At 53.7% G+C, this 19,310-nt stretch overlaps 2 protein-coding genes across 2 annotated transcripts; both read left to right on the top strand.

The window, feature by feature from the left end:
* The first annotated feature begins 2,123 nt into the window (after window positions 1–2,123).
* LOC134432189 (serine/threonine-protein kinase PAK 3-like) lies at window positions 2,124–8,994 on the top strand. Its single transcript, XM_063180692.1, has 13 exons — window positions 2,124–2,202; window positions 3,145–3,182; window positions 3,622–3,748; window positions 3,808–3,819; window positions 4,719–4,853; window positions 5,539–5,602; window positions 6,231–6,279; window positions 6,589–6,701; window positions 6,960–7,077; window positions 7,846–7,945; window positions 8,217–8,413; window positions 8,511–8,648; window positions 8,893–8,994. The coding sequence occupies exons 1-13, from the start codon at window positions 2,124–2,126 to the stop codon at window positions 8,992–8,994; spliced, it is 1,272 nt and encodes a 423-aa protein (XP_063036762.1).
* A 2,266-nt stretch (window positions 8,995–11,260) lies between these two features.
* LOC134432255 (serine/threonine-protein kinase PAK 1-like) lies at window positions 11,261–19,120 on the top strand. Its single transcript, XM_063180777.1, has 12 exons — window positions 11,261–11,277; window positions 12,132–12,319; window positions 13,791–13,861; window positions 14,934–14,970; window positions 15,656–15,719; window positions 16,353–16,401; window positions 16,715–16,827; window positions 17,086–17,203; window positions 17,972–18,071; window positions 18,343–18,539; window positions 18,637–18,774; window positions 19,019–19,120. Exons 1-12 carry the CDS (start codon window positions 11,261–11,263, stop codon window positions 19,118–19,120), a joined length of 1,194 nt encoding a protein of 397 aa, XP_063036847.1.
* Window positions 19,121–19,310: the final 190 nt, after the last annotated feature.

Genomic DNA, 19,310 nt, shown 5'->3' with positions numbered 1-19,310 from the left:
TAGCACACCTGTCATTGAGCAATTTGATGCAGGAGCCCCTGCTGAGCACGGCTCTCCACCCCGGCCCTTTTCCCACCGAGCTGTGGCTCCATTTCGCCTCCATCTGCTGGCATACCCACTGTGAGGGACTGCTCAGGGACTGGATGCTCCTTGAATGTTGCCCACAGGCCTGATTTCCACGCCTCCCCATTCCTCCTACCCTAAGGCTGCCTCAGCCGTCTGGACACAATTTTTCTTACTCTAATGGCTTCCTGTGCCTTACTTGATACTGTAAGTAGAAGTACACCGTTTTGATTGTCTTTCTTCTAGAATTAATAAAAATAAGTTGGAAATACTCCTAGATTTTGCCATTTAAAACTTGAGGCAAGTGCAAAAAGTAGAGAAGCTTTCTGTGCAGCTTTTCAGGTAATTTGAGGTCTCCTTCCTCTTCACTCACTTTCAGCATATCTGTTGATTTTTCTTTGCTCTCATCTTTGAAGCTTCATCCCTTGTCTATCCATCTGCAAAAATAGCCTGTAAACCCAAGGCAAATTTACTATCCTTTGTATTTTTCCTCCTCTGGAAAAGCTGAGGCTCCTGTGATCTTCTCCTGTCATCTAGACTTTGATTCCCATCTTGGCTCTGGCTAAGAGCAGAACAAATGTAATTTATTGCCCGCTAGTATGATCTGCTAGCAAAGGTCACATTTAGAGCTGAGCATGATGCTTCTCTCCCTCCGTTGAATACACATCTTTGTGTCAAGGCCTGGTGACTTCCAGGAGCACCTGGAAGCTACTGCCAAGGACAAAAGTCTCACTCTTGCTGGTTTTGACACTCATGGGTTGGTAGGATTTTGATCTACGTCGACAGTGATCTACAGGAACTGGATCCTTGACACCAAGTGCCTTCAAGCAACATTTCTAAGCAGAGTGGGCAATGAAGTCCAGATACTAGTGAGTTGTGGTTTGTTTTAACTCTGTCTAACATATGGTACACTATCCCAAAACATGTTATTTTTGAGTGCTTCAGGCATTTAAAACTTAGGTTTATTCTTGTCAACACTTTTCTTTCCTCTCTTCAGAAATCTGCATGTCCAGCTACTAATTTCTTTCTCAGCTTGTTGAAAAGGTACCAGTCAGACAAGACTTGTTTCTTGACCCAGAGATGGGGCAAGCGTCACCGTTAGGCCGGACGTGGCATACACACGTGATCAGGGTCCAAGAAGAAAAAGGTTTGTTTGTTTTATTCTGCATGTTCTCCAGCTTATACACTCTGAACAAAGCGTGATCTCAAGTCACTAACTACATCACAATAACTTCTTCTATCCATTGGTGCAAAGCAATTAACATCAATATAACTGGCAAAAGTTTTACAGAAATTTATAAGGCACGTATGCACATCTACTTCGGCACCTAGTCTAGCATACGCAAATTTTCCTGTATCTCTTCTAATGGGTTTCCATGCTGATGGCCTTGTCTTCTTCCTTGCTATGGATACACTCAAAAACCATCAACTGCTATTTCTTCCGTGAACTCGGCTTTGCTTGCAGGCCAGCTGTCAAGCCCCTCCATAGGTCAGCATGCACCCGCGTGCTCAAGGAGCAACTGCAGCCTGCAATAGTCCTGGAAATTTATTATCTTTGCTTCGTTTGCCATCTAAATGTCACTGAAGAAGTTAGGCTTTTCCAAACCAGCTAGGATGCCACCTAGAAGAAGCAGACTTGCTTTCAGTCAAAGCTTTTGGGACCAAGAGTCATGTTTGCTTGCATTGCTTGGATGCCGCTTGGATTGGCGCATTCTCTGAGTTCGCCTGGCATGCCTTGAGCCCTGCCTTTGTGAGTGAGGAGAATTTCCCAGGCTTTTCTTTTGCATCAGCTGTACAGAAGGTTGTCTTGCTGGGCACAAGAAAGCCACAGAGCAGCTGCCATTGTGAGGTCAAGCCAGAGGTGCCACGTCACAGTGCTGTCAGCACAGCGTTGTCCCGGTGCGCGCCAGGCCTGGTCGTCCAGAGCAGCTCTTCCGCTGGCTCCCTGCAGGAGGATCCTTGTGCTCAAGGAGCTCTCAGCAGACGGCCTGCACCCCGAGAGGAGTCTTGGCTTTCCCTTGGGTGGCACTCAGCGTGCAAACGCGCACAGCGCTGCCAAAATGATCGGGCAAGTCTGTGCCGCCGTTTGCACCGTCTTTTCTGTTGTCTATTCTGGCTACTACCTGACCCAGCTGACTCGTAAGTAAAGGTTTCTCCTGGGGCTGGCATCACCCGACTTTTGCTTGGCTCTGCTCTTTATGCCGCACCAGTGGCCCAGTTTCTTTGGGAACAAAATGGCCATGAAGGTGCCACCGCTTTGGTCAATGTCCTGCCAGCAGCATCAGCTACAAAGGGGGCATCTGTACTGGGTGGCGCGTGCAGAGTATTTGCCATGCAACCTGCAGCGGTTGCCTTCCCTCCCCGGGAGAGTGCGCGGCAGCGGAGTCTGTCATTTATTTCCTCAGCTTGCTGCTTCAAGCAAGACAAGCTGCAAATTGCAGACTCTGAGGGCAGATCCTCAGAAGTACTTCTACCAACTCAGTGCTTCTCTCCAGGAGTGAAGGAAAGCACCTTTTGCTCCATATTCTGCCCCTCAGAGGCCTTGGCTGCATGACTTGAGCCTTTGATGCTGTGCCAAGACTGCGATTGCCTTGGCGATGCAGCACAAACTCCAGTGCAGGGAGGGTTTGCTGCTGAGCCCAGCAGCTGTTCCTGGGCTGCTTCAGCAGGGAGCTGCCACAGGGAAGGGACCCTTTGTGGAAGCTTTGCTGGGCTATCATCTTCAGCCAAGGGATGGGAATTAGGGCATGCAATTTGAAAGAATGTATATGGAAAATGCAGGAAAGGCAAGAGGGAAATGTAGCTTGAGCTGTTAGGCACAAGAGAAGCTCAAAGTTTTGAAGAGCAGCGGGCATTTCCAGCACCGTCTTCCTATTTCTCTCTTGGCAAAAGAGGCCCAAATGTAGACAGAGGCTCCCCTCGCGTCCATCTTGTTCTCTTGCTTGCTGTGGGAAAGAGCTGTTGCTCCTTTCCTGTTGGGAAAGGGAAATGCTCTGTGTTGGGTCTGCCTTGTGTTGTGGGAGTGGCCAGCACAGGCACTTTTCTAAGGGCCTCTGGTTCCTTTTGCTTTGCTGGCTGCAGGTCACCTGACACGCGGATGGAGACAAGCCTGTCCTTTGGTGAGTGGCAAAGGAAGCTGTGACGTTGCTGGCGTGTGAGGATTGTGCAGCAATTCTGCCAGCTTGGCCTGTTGCAGCCGAGTGTGGAGTGCCGGCGTGGGAGGCTGAATGAAAAGGCCAGCTGCCCGGTGGCATCAGCAGTAGCAAAGGGAGCACTGGCTGTTTGCTGATTTTCCAGTGAAAAGCCTTTCAAGAGATGAAAGGCAAATGGGACAGCTCCAAGGCATCTTGCTGCTTCTAGGCAGCAGGGAAGCTCAAATGCACAGCAAGATGGAGTAGCAGCTCGTTCAGCCAGCTTCCTCGGGTTTGCGTGACTCAGAGGCCCACTTGTATCAAAGTCTATGATTTGCCCTTCTTCTGGGTCCTTTCCCAGCTCAATAGAAAGCAGCTCCTAGGGCACTGGCTTTTGCCCATCTCTCTCACTTCTGTCTGCCTGCAGGGCACAACAGCAGGGTCAGCAGCTCCTCTGGCTGCCTCTGTCATTGAGGAAGAGGATGAAGAGGAGCAAAGGAAGATGAAGCCTTCAGCCGCTGTCCCTTCACAGCCGGAACTTGCAGAGCCAGTAAGTGACAGCTGAGCTTGGCACTGCCTTTGGTGCAGGGCCAGGCTACCCATTTTGGAGCAGCCCTTGTTGCTCGTGGCTGAAGATGCTGGCGGCCGTGTGCCTGCTGTGACGTAGTGCGGCTTCAGGCAAGCCGGGGAGCCCTGGCCAATGGGTTCTGAAGTTTGACATTTAAGCTGGGATGCTGAGAGGGTGCCCGAGTGTCTCTTGGGATCAGACAGGAGGCAGCATTCAGTGACTCTCAGTGCAGGAGTCAGCCTCTTGTGCCCGTTGTCAGTGCAGGCTGCCGGTGGTCAGCGGACAGCGCGGCCCAAATTCACAGTTGACAGCCTTGCATGGTACCTGGGAGACACTGGCCCCTGGAAGGGACCTGCTCTCTCCGTGGACTAATTAGCTTCAGGCTGTGCTTCACTTCCAGCCGGTCAGAGCAGAGTTTGGAGAGGAGAATCCTCGGCAGCCCTGCAGTGTAAAAGGGCGGGTGGGTCTGGGCAGGGCTGGAAAGCGGCTCCCAAGGGCCGCTCCCTAAAGGCTGCCATAGAGAAGGGAAATCCGTGAAACAGATCAGAGAAGGGACACGCTGCGGGCTTCTGAGCAGACTGTTGCGTGCCAACTCCGGGCTGATTTCATTCCGGCCCAGGAAAAGACAGGAGGAGGAAAGCAGCAAGGCTCTGGGGTCCTGCTCTGATCTCTTTGTGGATCTTGGCAGCCCCATCGATACCTTGTTGCCAGTGTCTTGCAGAAAAGCTGAACAGGTGGAGCGTGGAGGTGGTCGGGAGGGGCTGGATCCAAGTAGCCTTTGGGCTTCTCCCGAAGGTGCCTTTGAGAAGGGGACATGGGAACTGCCTCAGCTGGAGAGGCCTGGCCGTGGCTGGCAGCACCTTCCCAAGGCCTTGCTTTTGCTGTGCGCTTAGGGGGAGCATGTGTGCCAGCCACCCTTCTGACGGGCAATCCTTTCTTATCCCAGCGCAAGACAGGCTCTGCCATTCAACCTGGTGCCGCCGGACCAGCATGGCCTGCAGCAGCCAGCTCAAGCCCCGCTGCCGGCACTTCCTGCAGCAGCGCAGCCCAGCAGCCCGAGATGAGGGAGGAGCAGGGCCTGAAGACACTGAGTACGTCCGTCCGGTGCATTTCTTGTCTGCCAGAGCAGGCTGTTGCGCGCGTGTCTGGGTGTAGGCTGCGCCAGATGCTGCCCTTCAGTCTCAGAGGCACTTAGGCCTCTCTGCAGAAGGTGTTGTTGTGCTCTGAGGCAGCGCGGCAGCGCTCAGGGAGTCCCTGCTGCCTGTGAGGGCGGCTGGGCCTGGCTTGGCCCTGCCTGGGCTGCCTTCTGGGCCAAAGACAAAAGCAGAGATTGTTTCTGCTTGAGCAGAAGGCTGGCACCTAGCAAGTGACTATTGCCCAGGGAGCTGTCTGGCCCCAGCTGTTTTCTGGCTCTGGTTCTTACTCCTCCTCCGGCCCAGACACTTTGTGCCCCTGGCAGCGGACCTGCCAGTGATGGTGGGTGTGACCGCGGAGGCTGCAAAGGCCCTTGGTTACCTCTTAGGGCCCCCTTCTTAAGGGCTCATCATTTTGGCTTATCGCGTGGGATGCTGCTCTTGAAAGAAATCAAGGCCTTCTTGGAAAGGCCACCTGATGAAAGGTGGAGAAGATGGCCCTCCCACTTGCTGGTCTCAGCAGCTGGAAGCCGAGGGACCGCAAAGGGCCCAGAGCTGCAGGCAGTGGGGCTGCCTTTGGGACGCTCTGGGCAGCGGCGTCTCTGTGTGCGAGTGAGCGCCCTGCACTGCTTTTGTCTTTCAGGGAGCATCGTGAGTCCGGGCCGGCCTACAGGCAAATACACGGCATTTGAGGAACTCGGGCGAGGGTAAGCGTGACGTCAGCTCATTTTACAAAAGTGTGGGCCAGGTCTTTGGCTGGTGCAATATCAAGCGTGAAGTCAGGCAAGCTCCAAACATGGTCAGGCTCTGGCTTGACCTCGTGTCGCCTGCCTGGACTGCTCGGTCAGAGCAATGCAAAGGCCTCATTAAAGACAAGTTGATGCTGGCAGTGTCTTGCTTGCAGCAGTGAGGAGCAGGAGCTGGGAAAACCCCTGGCCCTGCAGCTTTGTGGCCTGAAAGAGCCCCTTGCCATGCAAGAAAGATCAGATTGTCCAGGACAGTCTTGTGACTCAAATTGTTCTCCCTTTTTTGACACACACATGCATGCACACCCGCACAAGGAGAGAGTTCCCCTTAGGTTCTGAAATGACCTGGCAGGGTGTGCGCCTTGGAGATTTCCAGCGGCCCTTGGTCTTCATGCTGCACCTTAGTGCTGTTCCCTTGGACAGCCTGCCCCGCATGGCAGAGGGCTGACGTGCTGTTGGCCGAAGAGATGCTGCAGCCAGGCATTTTTTCTAAGGAAGGCGTCCAGGCAGCCGGGGGAGATCTGCTGCCTGGGCTTGCTTTCCCTGCCAAAGGGATACAGGTCTCTTTCTGCTGCTTTTGTCTTTCTAGAGGGTTTGGAGCTGTTTATAAAGCCCTTGACACCAGCAGCGGACAACAGGTAAAGTGCCAACAGCCCCATGCCATTTTGCAGCTCTGGAGCGCTTTGCCCGCTGCTGTGAGCTGTGCTTGGAGGTTTGGGTGGCAGCTCCATGTCTGCAGCAGAGGCTGTTCCTCTGAAATACAGTCTAGGCTCCGGGGGCAGAATGCATTTGGGATGGCTTTTGGTGCTTCTGCTAAGCTCTGCTGTCTAGTGACAAGGCACTTTGGCCCAGCATGCTGCCTCATTGCAGCAGCACTCGCTCCGTGCTCCTTGTGATCTCGAGCAGGGTGCGTCTTCTCAAGGTACCGGTGGCCAATGTCATTGCAGGTGGCAATCAAGATCATGTCACTCGAGGAGGAGATGTCCGAGGAGCTGGCTGCCAATGAAATCCTGGCCATGAGGGACAACAGGAGTCCCAATATCGTTACCTACTTAGACAGGTTGGCATATTCTGGTGTCAATGTAGCTTTAGCTGGTGCAAGCGCAAAGAGACGATGCCCTTTGGTCGCTGGCAGAGAACAGAGCTGGGGAGGATTTCTCTGCTGGTCTCCAGAGCGTGGGAGGAGGTGGAGCTGGTGTTCAATAGTCTCTTGTGGCACACGTAGCTTGGAGAGCAGCTGCAAAAACCTGTCTCAGGCCCTGGGGTGACGGAGGCTGTGCCCATTCTGTTTCTCCATGCCGTGGTTTTCTTCTTTCAGCTACCTGGTGGATGCGGAGCTCTGGCTGGCCATGGAGTTCATGGACGGCGGCACCTTGTTTGATGTGCTGAGGGCAGTGTACCTGGAGGAAGGACAGATAGGCGCTGTCTGTCGGGAGGTGAGGGATGCCGCTTGTGCTTGCCCAAGACTGCCCGGATGCTGCTTGTCAGCTGGAGCTTAAGGAGAGCCGAGATTTCTTGCTCTCACCTTTCTTTTGCTGCTGCTGCTGCTGCTCCTGTCACACCACACAGGAGAAGAAAGAGCATGGGAAGTGTACTGCCTGCCGGTGCCCTCGCACTCCTCAGGCTCTGTTCTTGCACTCTTCCATCCTGTCTGTCCTCTGGCCTTGGTGCTCGCTCACTGGCTCAATTTCTCTTTCTTCCTCTTCCCAGCTTTGCCTGGGAATGTTTGCCTGGAACCTGTCTGTCTGTCCTACATTGCTTGCCACTGGAAGGCAGCATGCGGCTGGCAGAATTTCAAGCTAAGGGCAAAGAGCTGTCCTCAGCTTCAAAGGATAGCATTGCAGCCTGGATGGCGATGCATTCTGGAACAGCTCGAAGGTGCTGCTGTCACCAGCAGCTTCCTCTTCTGCTGCCACTAGGCTTCCCCAAAATTCTTGGCCCTGCCGCCTCCCAGCCAAAGGTGGCGTGCTTCCTACCCAAGGCCGGTGGAACTTTTGGGAGCCCGGATGCCTTTGCTTGGAAATCTAGAAAAAACTTCCAAGAGTGTTGAAGCAGCAAGCTCTTCATGGTGACAGCAGCGTGATGTTTCGCCCTCGCTCACAATTCCCTGAGAAAGCCGCCAATCCCGTTGAGCTCTTTCCTTGCGGGTGGGATGAAATCAGATCCTGCACGTTAACTTTCCCTCCCTCCTTTTTCTCTCTCAGTGCCTGCAAGGACTGCATTTCCTTCATTCCCGCCAAGTCATCCACAGAGACATCAAAAGTTGCAACGTCCTGGTGGGCACGGACGGATCCGTCAAGTTGGGTGGGTATCCCTGCTGGGCGGCAGCATGTCCAGCATATGCCGTGCGCTTGCATTTTGGTGACGGCCACTGGGGCAGAAGCGCGGCTTGGCCAGTGCATGAATCGTCAGGGTGTTTTTGAAGCGGCCGATGCCTTATTTGCCTGGCTCCAGGCACGTGGAAGGAGAGCTCAGCTGCTTTTTCAGTTAGATTCAGCATGGCCTGGTCAGGGCAATGGTTTTGGCCACTTTGCCAGTGGTAGCTGGCTTTGTCAGGCTTTGTTTTTGTCCTCAGGTGACTTTGGCCTCTGTGCTCAGCTCAGCCCTGAGCACAGCAAGCGCAGCTCCAGCGTCGGCACTCCCAGCTGGATGGCACCGGAGGTGGTGAGAGGAGAAGCCTACGGCCCCAAAGTGGACATCTGGTCCCTGGGGATCATGGGGCTGGAAATGGTGGAAGGGGAAGCTCCTTACCAGCGGGAAGCCCGTCTCCGGGTAAGGTGCAGCTTAGCAAGAGGGCTCTGTGTGGAGAGAGCTGTGTGTGGCTAGCAAAGGAGCAGGTGGAGTGTCCTCTTGCATCCATGTGCTGTAGGTTTTTGAACTGCTAGAAAGGAACGGGCCCCCAAAACTGCAGAACCCCAGGCACCACTCGGCTCTCCTGCGCGACTTCCTCCGCTGCTGCCTGCAGGCAGATGAGGACAGGCGCTGGTCTGCCCAGGAGCTCCTACAGGTAAGAAAAAGCAAAGGGGCAAAAAGCCCTGGCAGCTGAGGACACCTGCATGAAGGGATGAGGAGGAGGAGGAGTGTGGGCCACGTGGCACAGAAAGCTGCCAGGACAGGAAGGCGCAGGGGGACATGCTGCCCTCAGTGCTCTTTGTGTGTCTTGCTTGTAGCCAAGGAATCCTGCTTGAGCCCGCCAGGATGTGATCCTGGAAAGTAAGTGTTCCTTTCTTTGTTCTTTTTCCTCTGGGCAGCATCCCTTCGTGACCTCAGGCGATCCTGCCTCCAGCCTGGCTGCTCTGATCATCTCAGCCAAGCGAGTGCAGGAAGACTGGAGAGGAGACACCTGCGCCTGAGGAGGCCCTGATGCCCCGCCAGCCAAGAGGAGGGAAAAGGGGATGTGTCATCTTTAGGCAGAGCTTGAGCCATCCCCCGAGTTTGAAGAGGAGCTGTGCCGTAGCTGGGAAACATGATAGTGTAGATATTTGCTCAGTTTAGCTGTTAGGTTAGCTGTTAGGTTAGGTTGAGTTAGGTTAGCATAGGTTGGATTAGATTAGGTTAGGTTAGGTTAGGTTAGGTTAGCTTAGCTTAGGTTAGGTTAGGTTAGATATGTTGTTAGGTTCAATTGAAAGCTCTGTTGTTTTTCTTTCTGCAAAAGGTAAAAATTTAAAAAAATTAGGAAATACAGGGATCAACATTTAAGGACTATGGAACATAGACATCTTGGATAGTAGAGGATTGTTTATCTTAGGATAGAGTGTTGTTAATTTAGGGAAGCTTTGAAGTAGAAATGAAAGAATTGTCATAATAAGAATTAAGCAGTGAGAGGAAAAGCTGGGCTGCAGCAGAACTGGAGCCTGCAGGCACTCCAAGCTGTCAGCCTGAGCAGGCCACCTGCAGGACAGAATGATGAAGATGAAGAAGCAGTGAGGGGATACTTTGTTTCAGCCCGAGTGTCAATAAAAGTCGAAAATACCAGAGTGTTGTAAGGCTGCCTTCCTTGCCGGGCTGTAGCTAAGTGGACAGTCCATTTCAGAGGCCCAAAGAACAAAGTGAGGTAAGCAGCTTTGCTTACCTGAAGTGTGGCATGCCTGTGGGAAGCTGAGAGACCTGCAGGTAATGAACACCAGGTAATGAGCTGCCATTCAGGACAACACTAGGAGGCAGATGTGCAGTCCTTTCTGGGCCTCTTGTCTTGATCAGATGTCAGGCTGATCAGCAGCAATCACCATTTTGTTGCCACCCTCCTCTCACTATGTCACTATGTGGGATGGAATGGCATTCTCACAGCGGCATCTGGCATTTCCTCCCTGCTTCTCTTTTCCCCAGGGACCCTCTGGGCCAGCCTCATCCCCCACAGGGGTGTGCAACCACCAGGGCCACCTGCAGAGCCCCATTCCCACTCTGCTGCCTCCTTGGCCTTTTCCCACATCTGGGCCAGCCTGCTGTTGCCAGGTGTTGGAAACATGCACACAGCATAGCACACCTGTCATTGAGCAATTTGATGCAGGAGCCCCTGCTGAGCACGGCTCTCCACCCCGGCCCTTTTCCCACCGAGCTGTGGCTCCATTTCGCCTCCATCTGCTGGCATACCCACTGTGAGGGACTGCTCAGGGACTGGATGCTCCTTGAATGTTGCCCACAGGCCTGATTTCCATGCCTCCCCATTCCTCCTACCCCTAAGGCTGCCTCAGCCATCTGAACACAATTTTTCTTACTCTAATGGCTTCCTGTGCCTTACTTGATACTGTAAGCAGAAGTACACCGTTTTGATTGTCTTTCTTCTAGAATTAATAAAAATAAGTTGGAAATACTCCTAGATTTTGCCATTTAAAACTTGAGGCAAGTGCAAAAAGTAGAGAAGCTTTCTGTGCAGCTTTTCAGGTAATTTGAGGTCTCCTTCCTCTTCACTCACTTTCAGCATATCTGTTGATTTTCCTTTGCTCTCATCTTTGAAGCTTCATCCCTTGTCTATCGATCTGCAAAAATAGCCTGTAAACCCAAGGCAAATTTACTATCCTTTGTATTTTTCCTCTTCTGGAAAAGCTAAGGCTCGTGTGATCTTCTCCTGTCATCTAGACTTTGATTCCCATCTTGGCTCTGGCTAAGAGCAGAACAAATGTAATTTATTGCCTGCTAGTATGATCTGCTAGCAAAGGTCACATTTAGAGCTAAGCATGATGCTTCCCTCCTTCCGTTGAATACACATCTTTGTGTCAAGGCCTGGTGACTTCCAGGAGCACCTGGAAGCTACTGCCAAGGACAAAAGTCTCACTCTTGCTGGTTTTGACACTCATGGGTTGGTAGGATTTTGATCTACGTCGACAGTGATCTACAGGAACTGGATCCTTGACACCAAGTGCCTTCAAGCAACATTTCTAAGCAGAGTGGGCAATGAAGTCCAGATACTAGTGAGTTGTGGTTTGTTTTAACTCTGTCTAACATATGGTACACTATCCCAAAACATGTTATTTTTGAGTGCTTCAGGCATTTAAAACTTAGGTTTATTCTTGTCAACACTTTTCTTTCCTCTCTTCAGAAATCTGCATGTCCAGCTACTAATTTCTTTCTCAGCTTGTTGAAAAGGTACCAGTCAGACAAGACTTGTTTCTTGACCCAGAGATGGGGCAAGCGTCACCGTTAGGCCGGACGTGGCATACACACGTGATCAGGGTCCAAGAAGAAAAAGGTTTGTTTGTTTTATTCTGCATGTTCTCCAGCTTATACACTCTGAACAAAGCGTGATCTCAAGTCACTAACTACATCACAATAACTTCTTCTATCCATTGGTGCAAAGCAATTAACATCAATATAACTGGCAAAAGTTTTACAGAAATTTATAAGGCACGTATGCACATCTACTTCGGCACCTAGTCTAGCATACGCAAATTTTCCTGTATCTCTTCTAATGGGTTTCCATGCTGATGGCCTTGTCTTCTTCCTTGCTATGGATACACTCAAAAACCATCAACTGCTATTTCTTCCGTGAACTCGGCTTTGCTTGCAGGCCAGCTGTCAAGCCCCTCCATAGGTCAGCATGCACCCGCGTGCTCAAGGAGCAACTGCAGCCTGCAATAGTCCTGGAAATTTATTATCTTTGCTTCGTTTGCCATCTAAATGTCACTGAAGAAGTTAGGCTTTTCCAAACCAGCTAGGATGCCACCTAGAAGAAGCAGACTTGCTTTCAGTCAAAGCTTTTGGGACCAAGAGTCATGTTTGCTTGCATTGCTTGGATGCCGCTTGGATTGGCGCATTCTCTGAGTTCGCCTGGCATGCCTTGAGCCCTGCCTTTGTGAGTGAGGAGAATTTCCCAGGCTTTTCTTTTGCATCAGCTGTACAGAAGGTTGTCTTGCTGGGCACAAGAAAGCCACAGAGCAGCTGCCATTGTGAGGTCAAGCCAGAGGTGCCACGTCACAGTGCTGTCAGCACAGCGTTGTCCCGGTGCGCGCCAGGCCTGGTCGTCCAGAGCAGCTCTTCCGCTGGCTCCCTGCAGGAGGATCCTTGTGCTCAAGGAGCTCTCAGCAGACGGCCTGCACCCCGAGAGGAGTCTTGGCTTTCCCTTGGGTGGCACTCAGCGTGCAAACGCGCACAGCGCTGCCAAAATGATCGGGCAAGTCTGTGCCGCCGTTTGCACCGTCTTTTCTGTTGTCTATTCTGGCTACTACCTGACCCAGCTGACTCGTAAGTAAAGGTTTCTCCTGGGGCTGGCATCACCCGACTTTTGCTTGGCTCTGCTCTTTATGCCGCACCAGTGGCCCAGTTTCTTTGGGAACAAAATGGCCATGAAGGTGCCACCGCTTTGGTCAATGTCCTGCCAGCAGCATCAGCTACAAAGGGGGCATCTGTACTGGGTGGCGCGTGCAGAGTATTTGCCATGCAACCTGCAGCGGTTGCCCTCCCTCCCCGGGAGAGTGCGCGGCAGCGGAGTCTGTCATTTATTTCCTCAGCTTGCTGCTTCAAGCAAGACAAGCTGCAAATTGCAGACTCTGAGGGCAGATCCTCAGAAGTACTTCTACCAACTCAGTGCTTCTCTCCAGGAGTGAAGGAAAGCACCTTTTGCTCCATATTCTGCCCCTCAGAGGCCTTGGCTGCATGACTTGAGCCTTTGATGCTGTGCCCAGACTGCGATTGCCTTGGCGATGCAGCACAAACTCCAGTGCAGGGAGGGTTTGCTGCTGAGCCCAGCAGCTGTTCCTGGGCTGCTTCAGCAGGGAGCTGCCACAGGGAAGGGACCCTTTGTGGAAGCTTTGCTGGGCTATCATCTTCAGCCAAGGCATGGGAATTAGGGCATGCAATTTGAAAGAATGTATATGGAAAATGCAGGAAAGGCAAGAGGGAAATGTAGCTTGAGCTGTTAGGCACAAGAGAAGCTCAAAGTTTTGAAGAGCAGCGGGCATTTCCAGCACCGTCTTCCTATTTCTCTCTTGGCAAAAGAGGCCCAAATGTAGACAGAGGCTCCCCTCGCGTCCATCTTGTTCTCTTGCTTGCTGTGGGAAAGAGCTGTTGCTCCTTTCCTGTTGGGAAAGGGAAATGCTCTGTGTTGGGACTGCCTTGTGTTGTGGGAGTGGCCAGCACAGGCACTTTTCTAAGGGCCTCTGGTTCCTTTTGCTTTGCTGGCTGCAGGTCACCTGACACGCGGATGGAGACAAGCCTGTCCTTTGGTGAGTGGCAAAGGAAGCTGTGACGTTGCTGGCGTGTGAGAATTGTGCAGCAATTCTGCCAGCTTGGCCTGTTGCAGCCGAGTGAGGAGTGCCGGCGTGGGAGGCTGAATGAAAAGGCCAGCTGCCCGGTGGCATCAGCAGTAGCAAAGGGAGCACTGGCTGTTTGCTGATTTTCCAGTGAAAAGCCTTTCAAGAGATGAAAGGCAAATGGGACAGCTCCAAGGCATCTTGCTGCTTCTAGGCAGCAGGGAAGCTCAAATGCACAGCAAGATGGAGTAGCAGCTCGTTCAGCCAGCTTCCTCGGGTTTGCGTGACTCAGAGGCCCACTTGTATCAAAGTCTATGATTTGCCCTTCTTCTGGGTCCTTTCCCAGCTCAATAGAAAGCAGCTCCTAGGGCACTGGCTTTTGCCCATCTCTCTCACTTCTGTCTGCCTGCAGGGCACAACAGCAGGGTCAGCAGCTCCTCTGGCTGCCTCTGTCATTGAGGAAGAGGATGAAGAGGAGCAAAGGAAGATGAAGCCTTCAGCCGCTGTCCCTTCACAGCCGGAACTTGCAGAGCCAGTAAGTGACAGCTGAGCTTGGCACTGCCTTTGGTGCAGGGCCAGGCTACCCATTTTGGAGCAGCCCTTGTTGCTCGTGGCTGAAGATGCTGGCGGCCGTGTGCCTGCTGTGACGTAGTGCGGCTTCAGGCAAGCCGGGGAGCCCTGGCCAATGGGTTCTGAAGTTTGACATTTAAGCTGGGATGCTGAGAGGGCGCCAGAGTGTCTCTTGGGATCAGACAGGAGGCAGCATTCAGTGACTCTCAGTGCAGGAGTCAGCCCCTTGTCCCCTTTGTCAGTGCAGGCTGCCGGTGGTCAGCGGACAGCGCGGCCCAAATTTGCAGTTGACAGCCTTGCATGGTACCTGGGAGACACTGGCCCCTGGAAGGGACCTGCTCTCTCCGTGGACTAATTAGCTTCAGGCTGTGCTTCACTTCCAGCCGGTCAGAGCAGAGTTTGGAGAGGAGAATCCTCGGAAGCCCTGCAGTGTAAAAGGGCGGGTGGGTCTGGGCAGGGCTGGAAAGGGGCTCCCAAGGGCCGCTCCCTAAAGGCTGCCATAGAGAAGGGAAATCCGTGAAACAGATCAGAGAAGGGACACGCTGCGGGCTTCTGAGCAGACTGTTGCGTGCCAACTCCGGGCTGATTTCATTCCGGCCCAGGAAAAGACAGGAGGAGGAAAGCAGCAAGGCTCTGGGGTCCTGCTCTGATCTCTTTGTGGATCTTGGCAGTCCCATCGATACCTTGTTGCCAGTGTCTTGCAGAAAAGCTGAACAGGTGGAGCGTGGAGGTGGTCGGGAGGGGCTGGATCCAAGTAGCCTTTGGGCTTCTCCCGAAGGTGCCTTTGAGAAGGGGACATGGGAACTGCCTCAGCTGGAGAGGCCTGGCCGTGGCTGGCAGCACCTTCCCAAGGCCTTGCTTTTGCTGTGCGCTTAGGGGGAGCATGTGTGCAAGCCACCCTTCTGACGGGCAATCCTTTCTTGTCCCAGCGCAAGACAGGCTCTGCCATTCAACCTGGTGCCGCCGGACCAGCATGGCCTGCAGCAGCCAGCTCAAGCCCCGCTGCCGGCACTTCCTGCAGCAGCGCAGCCCAGCAGCCCGAGATGAGGGAGGAGCAGGGCCTGAAGACACTGAGTACGTCCGTCCGGTGCATTTCTTGTCTGCCAGAGCAGGCTGTTGCGCGCGTGTCTGGGTGTAGGCTGCGCCAGATGCTGCCCTTCAGTCTCAGAGGCACTTAGGCCTCTCTGCAGAAGGTGTTGTTGTGCTCTGAGGCAGCGCGGCAGCGCTCAGGGAGTCCCTGCTGCCTGTGAGGGCGGCTGGGCCTGGCTTGGCCCTGCCTGGGCTGCCTTCTGGGCCAAAGACAAAAGCAGAGATTGTTTCTGCTTGAGCAGAAGGCTGGCACCTAGCAAGTGACTATTGCCCAGGGAGCTGTCTGGCCCCAGCTGTTTTCTGGCTCTGGTTCTTACTCCTCCTCCGGCCCAGACACTTTGTGCCCCTGGCAGCGGACCTGCCAGTGATGGTGGGTGTGACCGCGGAGGCTGCAAAGGCCCTTGGTTACCTCTTAGGGCCCCCTTCTTAAGGGCTCATCATTTTGGCTTATCGCGTGGGATGCTGCTCTTGAAAGAAATCAAGGCCTTCTTGGAAAGGCCACCTGATGAAAGGTGGAGAAGATGGCCCTCCCACTTGCTGGTCTCAGCAGCTGGAAGCCGAGGGACCGCAAAGGGCCCAGAGCTGCAGGCAGTGGGGCTGCCTTTGGGACGCTCTGGGCAGCGGCGTCTCTGTGTGCGAGTGAGCGCCCTGCACTGCTTTTGTCTTTCAGGGAGCATCGTGAGTCCGGGCCGGCCTACAGGCAAATACACGGCATTTGAGGAACTCGGGCAAGGGTAAGCGTGACGTCAGCTCATTTTACAAAAGTGTGGGCCAGGTCTTTGGCTGGTGCAATATCAAGCGTGAAGTCAGGCAAGCTCCAAACATGGTCAGGCTCTGGCTTGACCTCGTGTCGCCTGCCTGGACTGCTCGGTCAGAGCAATGCAAAGGCCTCATTAAAGACAAGTTGATGCTGGCAGTGTCTTGCTTGCAGCAGTGAGGAGCAGGAGCTGGGAAAACCCCTGGCCCTGCAGCTTTGTGGCCTGAAAGAGCCCCTTGCCATGCAAGAAAGATCAGATTGTCCAGGACAGTCTTGTGACTCAAATTGTTCTCCCTTTTTTGACACACACATGCATGCACACCCGCACAAGGAGAGAGTTCCCCTTAGGTTCTGAAATGACCTGGCAGGGTGTGCGCCTTGGAGATTTCCAGCGGCCCTTGGTCTTCATGCTGCACCTTAGTGTTCCCTTGGACAGCCTGCCCCACATGGCAGAGGGCTCACGGGCTGACGTGCTGTTGGCCGAAGAGATGCTGCAGCCAGGCATTGTTTCTAAGGAAGGCGTCCAGGCAGCCGGGGGAGATCTGCTGCCTGGGCTTGCTTTCCCTGCCAAAGGGATAAAGGTGTCTTTCTGCTGCTTTTGTCTTTCTAGAGGGTTTGGAGCTATTTATAAAGCCCTTGACACCAGCAGCGGACAACAGGTAAAGTGCCAACAGCCCCATGCCATTTTGCAGCTCTGGAGCGCTTTGCCCGCTGCTGTGAGCTGTGCTTGGAGGTTTGGGTGGCAGCTCCATGTCTGCAGCAGAGGCAGAAATACAGTCTGAAATACAGTCTAGGCTCCGGGGGCAGAATGCATTTGGGATGGCTTTTGGTGCTTCTGCTAAGCTCTGCTGTCTAGTGACAAGGCACTTTGGCCCAGCGTGCTGCCTCATTGCAGCAGCACTCGCTCCGTGCTCCTTGTGATCTCGAGCAGGGTGCGTCTTCTCAAGGTACCGGTGGCCAATGTCATTGCAGGTGGCAATCAAGATCATGTCACTCGAGGAGGAGATGTCCGAGGAGCTGGCTGCCAATGAAATCCTGGCCATGAGGGACAACAGGAGTCCCAATATCGTTACCTACTTAGACAGGTTGGCATATTCTGGTGTCAATGTAGCTTTAGCTGGTGCAAGCGCAAAGAGACGATGCCCTTTGGTCGCTGGCAGAGAACAGAGCTGGGGAGGATTTCTCTGCTGGTCTCCAGAGCGTGGGAGGAGGTGGAGCTGGTGTTCAATAGTCTCTTGTGGCACACGTAGCTTGGAGAGCAGCTGCAAAAACCTGTCTCAGGCCCTGGGGTGACGGAGGCTGTGCCCATTCTGTTTCTCCATGCCGTGGTTTTCTTCTTTCAGCTACCTGGTGGATGCGGAGCTCTGGCTGGCCATGGAGTTCATGGACGGCGGCACCTTGTTTGATGTGCTGAGGGCAGTGTACCTGGAGGAAGGACAGATAGGCGCTGTCTGTCGGGAGGTGAGGGATGCCGCTTGTGCTTGCCCAAGACTGCCCAGATGCTGCTTGTCAGCTGGAGCTTAAGGAGAGCCGAGATTTCTTGCTCTCACCTTTCTTTTGCTGCTGCTGCTGCTGCTCCTGTCACACCACACAGGAGAAGAAAGAGCATGGGAAGTGTACTGCCTGCCGGTGCCCTCGCACTCCTCAGGCACTGTTCTTGCACTCTTCCATCCTGTCTGTCCTCTGGCCTTGGTGCTCGCTCACTGGCTCAATTTCTCTTTCTTCCTCTTCCCAGCTTTGCCTGGGAATGTTTGCCTGGAACCTGTCTGTCTGTCCTACATTGCTTGCCACTGGAAGGCAGCATGCGGCTGGCAGAATTTCAAGCTAAGGGCAAAGAGCTGTCCTCAGCTTCAAAGGATAGCATTGCAGCCTGGATGGCGATGCATTCTGGAACAGCTCGAAGGTGCTGCTGTCACCAGCAGCTTCCTCTTCTGCTGCCACTAGGCTTCCCCAAAATTCTTGGCCCTGCCGCCTCCCAGCCAAAGGTGGCGCGCTTCCTACCCAAGGCCGGTGGAACTTTTGGGAGCCCGGATGCCTTTACTTGGAAATCTAGAAAAAACTTCCAAGAGTGTTGAAGCAGCAAGCTCTTCATGGTGACAGCAGCGTGATGTTTCGCCCTCGCTCACAATTCCCTGAGAAAGCCGCCAATCCCGTTGAGCTCTTTCCTTGCGGGTGGGATGAAATCAGATCCTGCACGTTAACTTTCCCTCCCTCCTTTTTCTCTCTCAGTGCCTGCAAGGACTGCATTTCCTTCATTCCCGCCAAGTCATCCACAGAGACATCAAAAGTTGCAACGTCCTGGTGGGCACGGACGGATCCGTCAAGTTGGGTGGGTATCCCTGCTGGGCGGCAGCATGTCCAGCATATGCCGTGCGCTTGCATTTTGGTGACGGCCACTGGGGCAGAAGCGCGGCTTGGCCAGTGCATGAATCGTCAGGGTGTTTTTGAAGCGGCCGATGCCTTATTTGCCTGGCTCCAGGCACGTGGAAGGAGAGCTCAGCTGCTTTTTCAGTTAGATTCAGCATGGCCTGGTCAGGGCAATGGTTTTGGCCACTTTGCCAGTGGTAGCTGGCTTTGTCAGGCTTTGTTTTTGTCCTCAGGTGACTTTGGCCTCTGTGCTCAGCTCAGCCCTGAGCACAGCAAGCGCAGCTCCAGCGTCGGCACTCCCAGCTGGATGGCACCGGAGGTGGTGAGAGGAGAAGCCTACGGCCCCAAAGTGGACATCTGGTCCCTGGGGATCATGGGGCTGGAAATGGTGGAAGGGGAAGCTCCTTACCAGCGGGAAGCCCGTCTCCGGGTAAGGTGCAGCTTAGCAAGAGGGCTCTGTGTGGAGAGAGCTGTGTGTGGCTAGCAAAGGAGCAGGTGGAGTGTCCTCTTGCATCCATGTGCTGTAGGTTTTTGAACTGCTAGAAAGGAACGGGCCCCCAAAACTGCAGAACCCCAGGCACCACTCGGCTCTCCTGCGCGACTTCCTCCGCTGCTGCCTGCAGGCAGATGAGGACAGGCGCTGGTCTGCCCAGGAGCTCCTACAGGTAAGAAAAAGCAAAGGGGCAAAAAGCCCTGGCAGCTGAGGACACCTGCATGAAGGGATGAGGAGGAGGAGGAGTGTGGGCCACGTGGCACAGAAAGCTGCCAGGACAGGAAGGCGCAGGGGGACATGCTGCCCTCAGTGCTCTTTGTGTGTCTTGCTTGTAGCCAAGGAATCCTGCTTGAGCCCGCCAGGATGTGATCCTGGAAAGTAAGTGTTCCTTTCTTTGTTCTTTTTCCTCTGGGCAGCATCCCTTCGTGACCTCAGGCCATCCTGCCTCCAGCCTGGCTGCTCTGATCATCTCAGCCAAGCGAGTGCAGGAAGACTGGAGAGGAGACACCTGCGCCTGAGGAGGCCCTGATGCCCCGCCAGCCAAGAGGAGGGAAAAGGGGATGTGTCATCTTTAGGCAGAGCTTGAGCCATCCCCCGAGTTTGAAGAGGAGCTGTGCCGTAGCTGGGAAACATGATAGTGTAGATATTTGCTCAGTTTAGCTGTTAGGTTAGCTGTTAGGTTAGGTTGAGTTAGGTTAGCATAGGTTG

The sequence above is a fragment of the Melospiza melodia genome, chromosome Z, assembly GCF_035770615.1.
Source record: "Melospiza melodia melodia isolate bMelMel2 chromosome Z, bMelMel2.pri, whole genome shotgun sequence".
Classification (NCBI taxonomy): domain Eukaryota; kingdom Metazoa; phylum Chordata; class Aves; order Passeriformes; family Passerellidae; genus Melospiza; species Melospiza melodia.
This window is presented reverse-complemented; position numbering and strand designations above follow the sequence as displayed.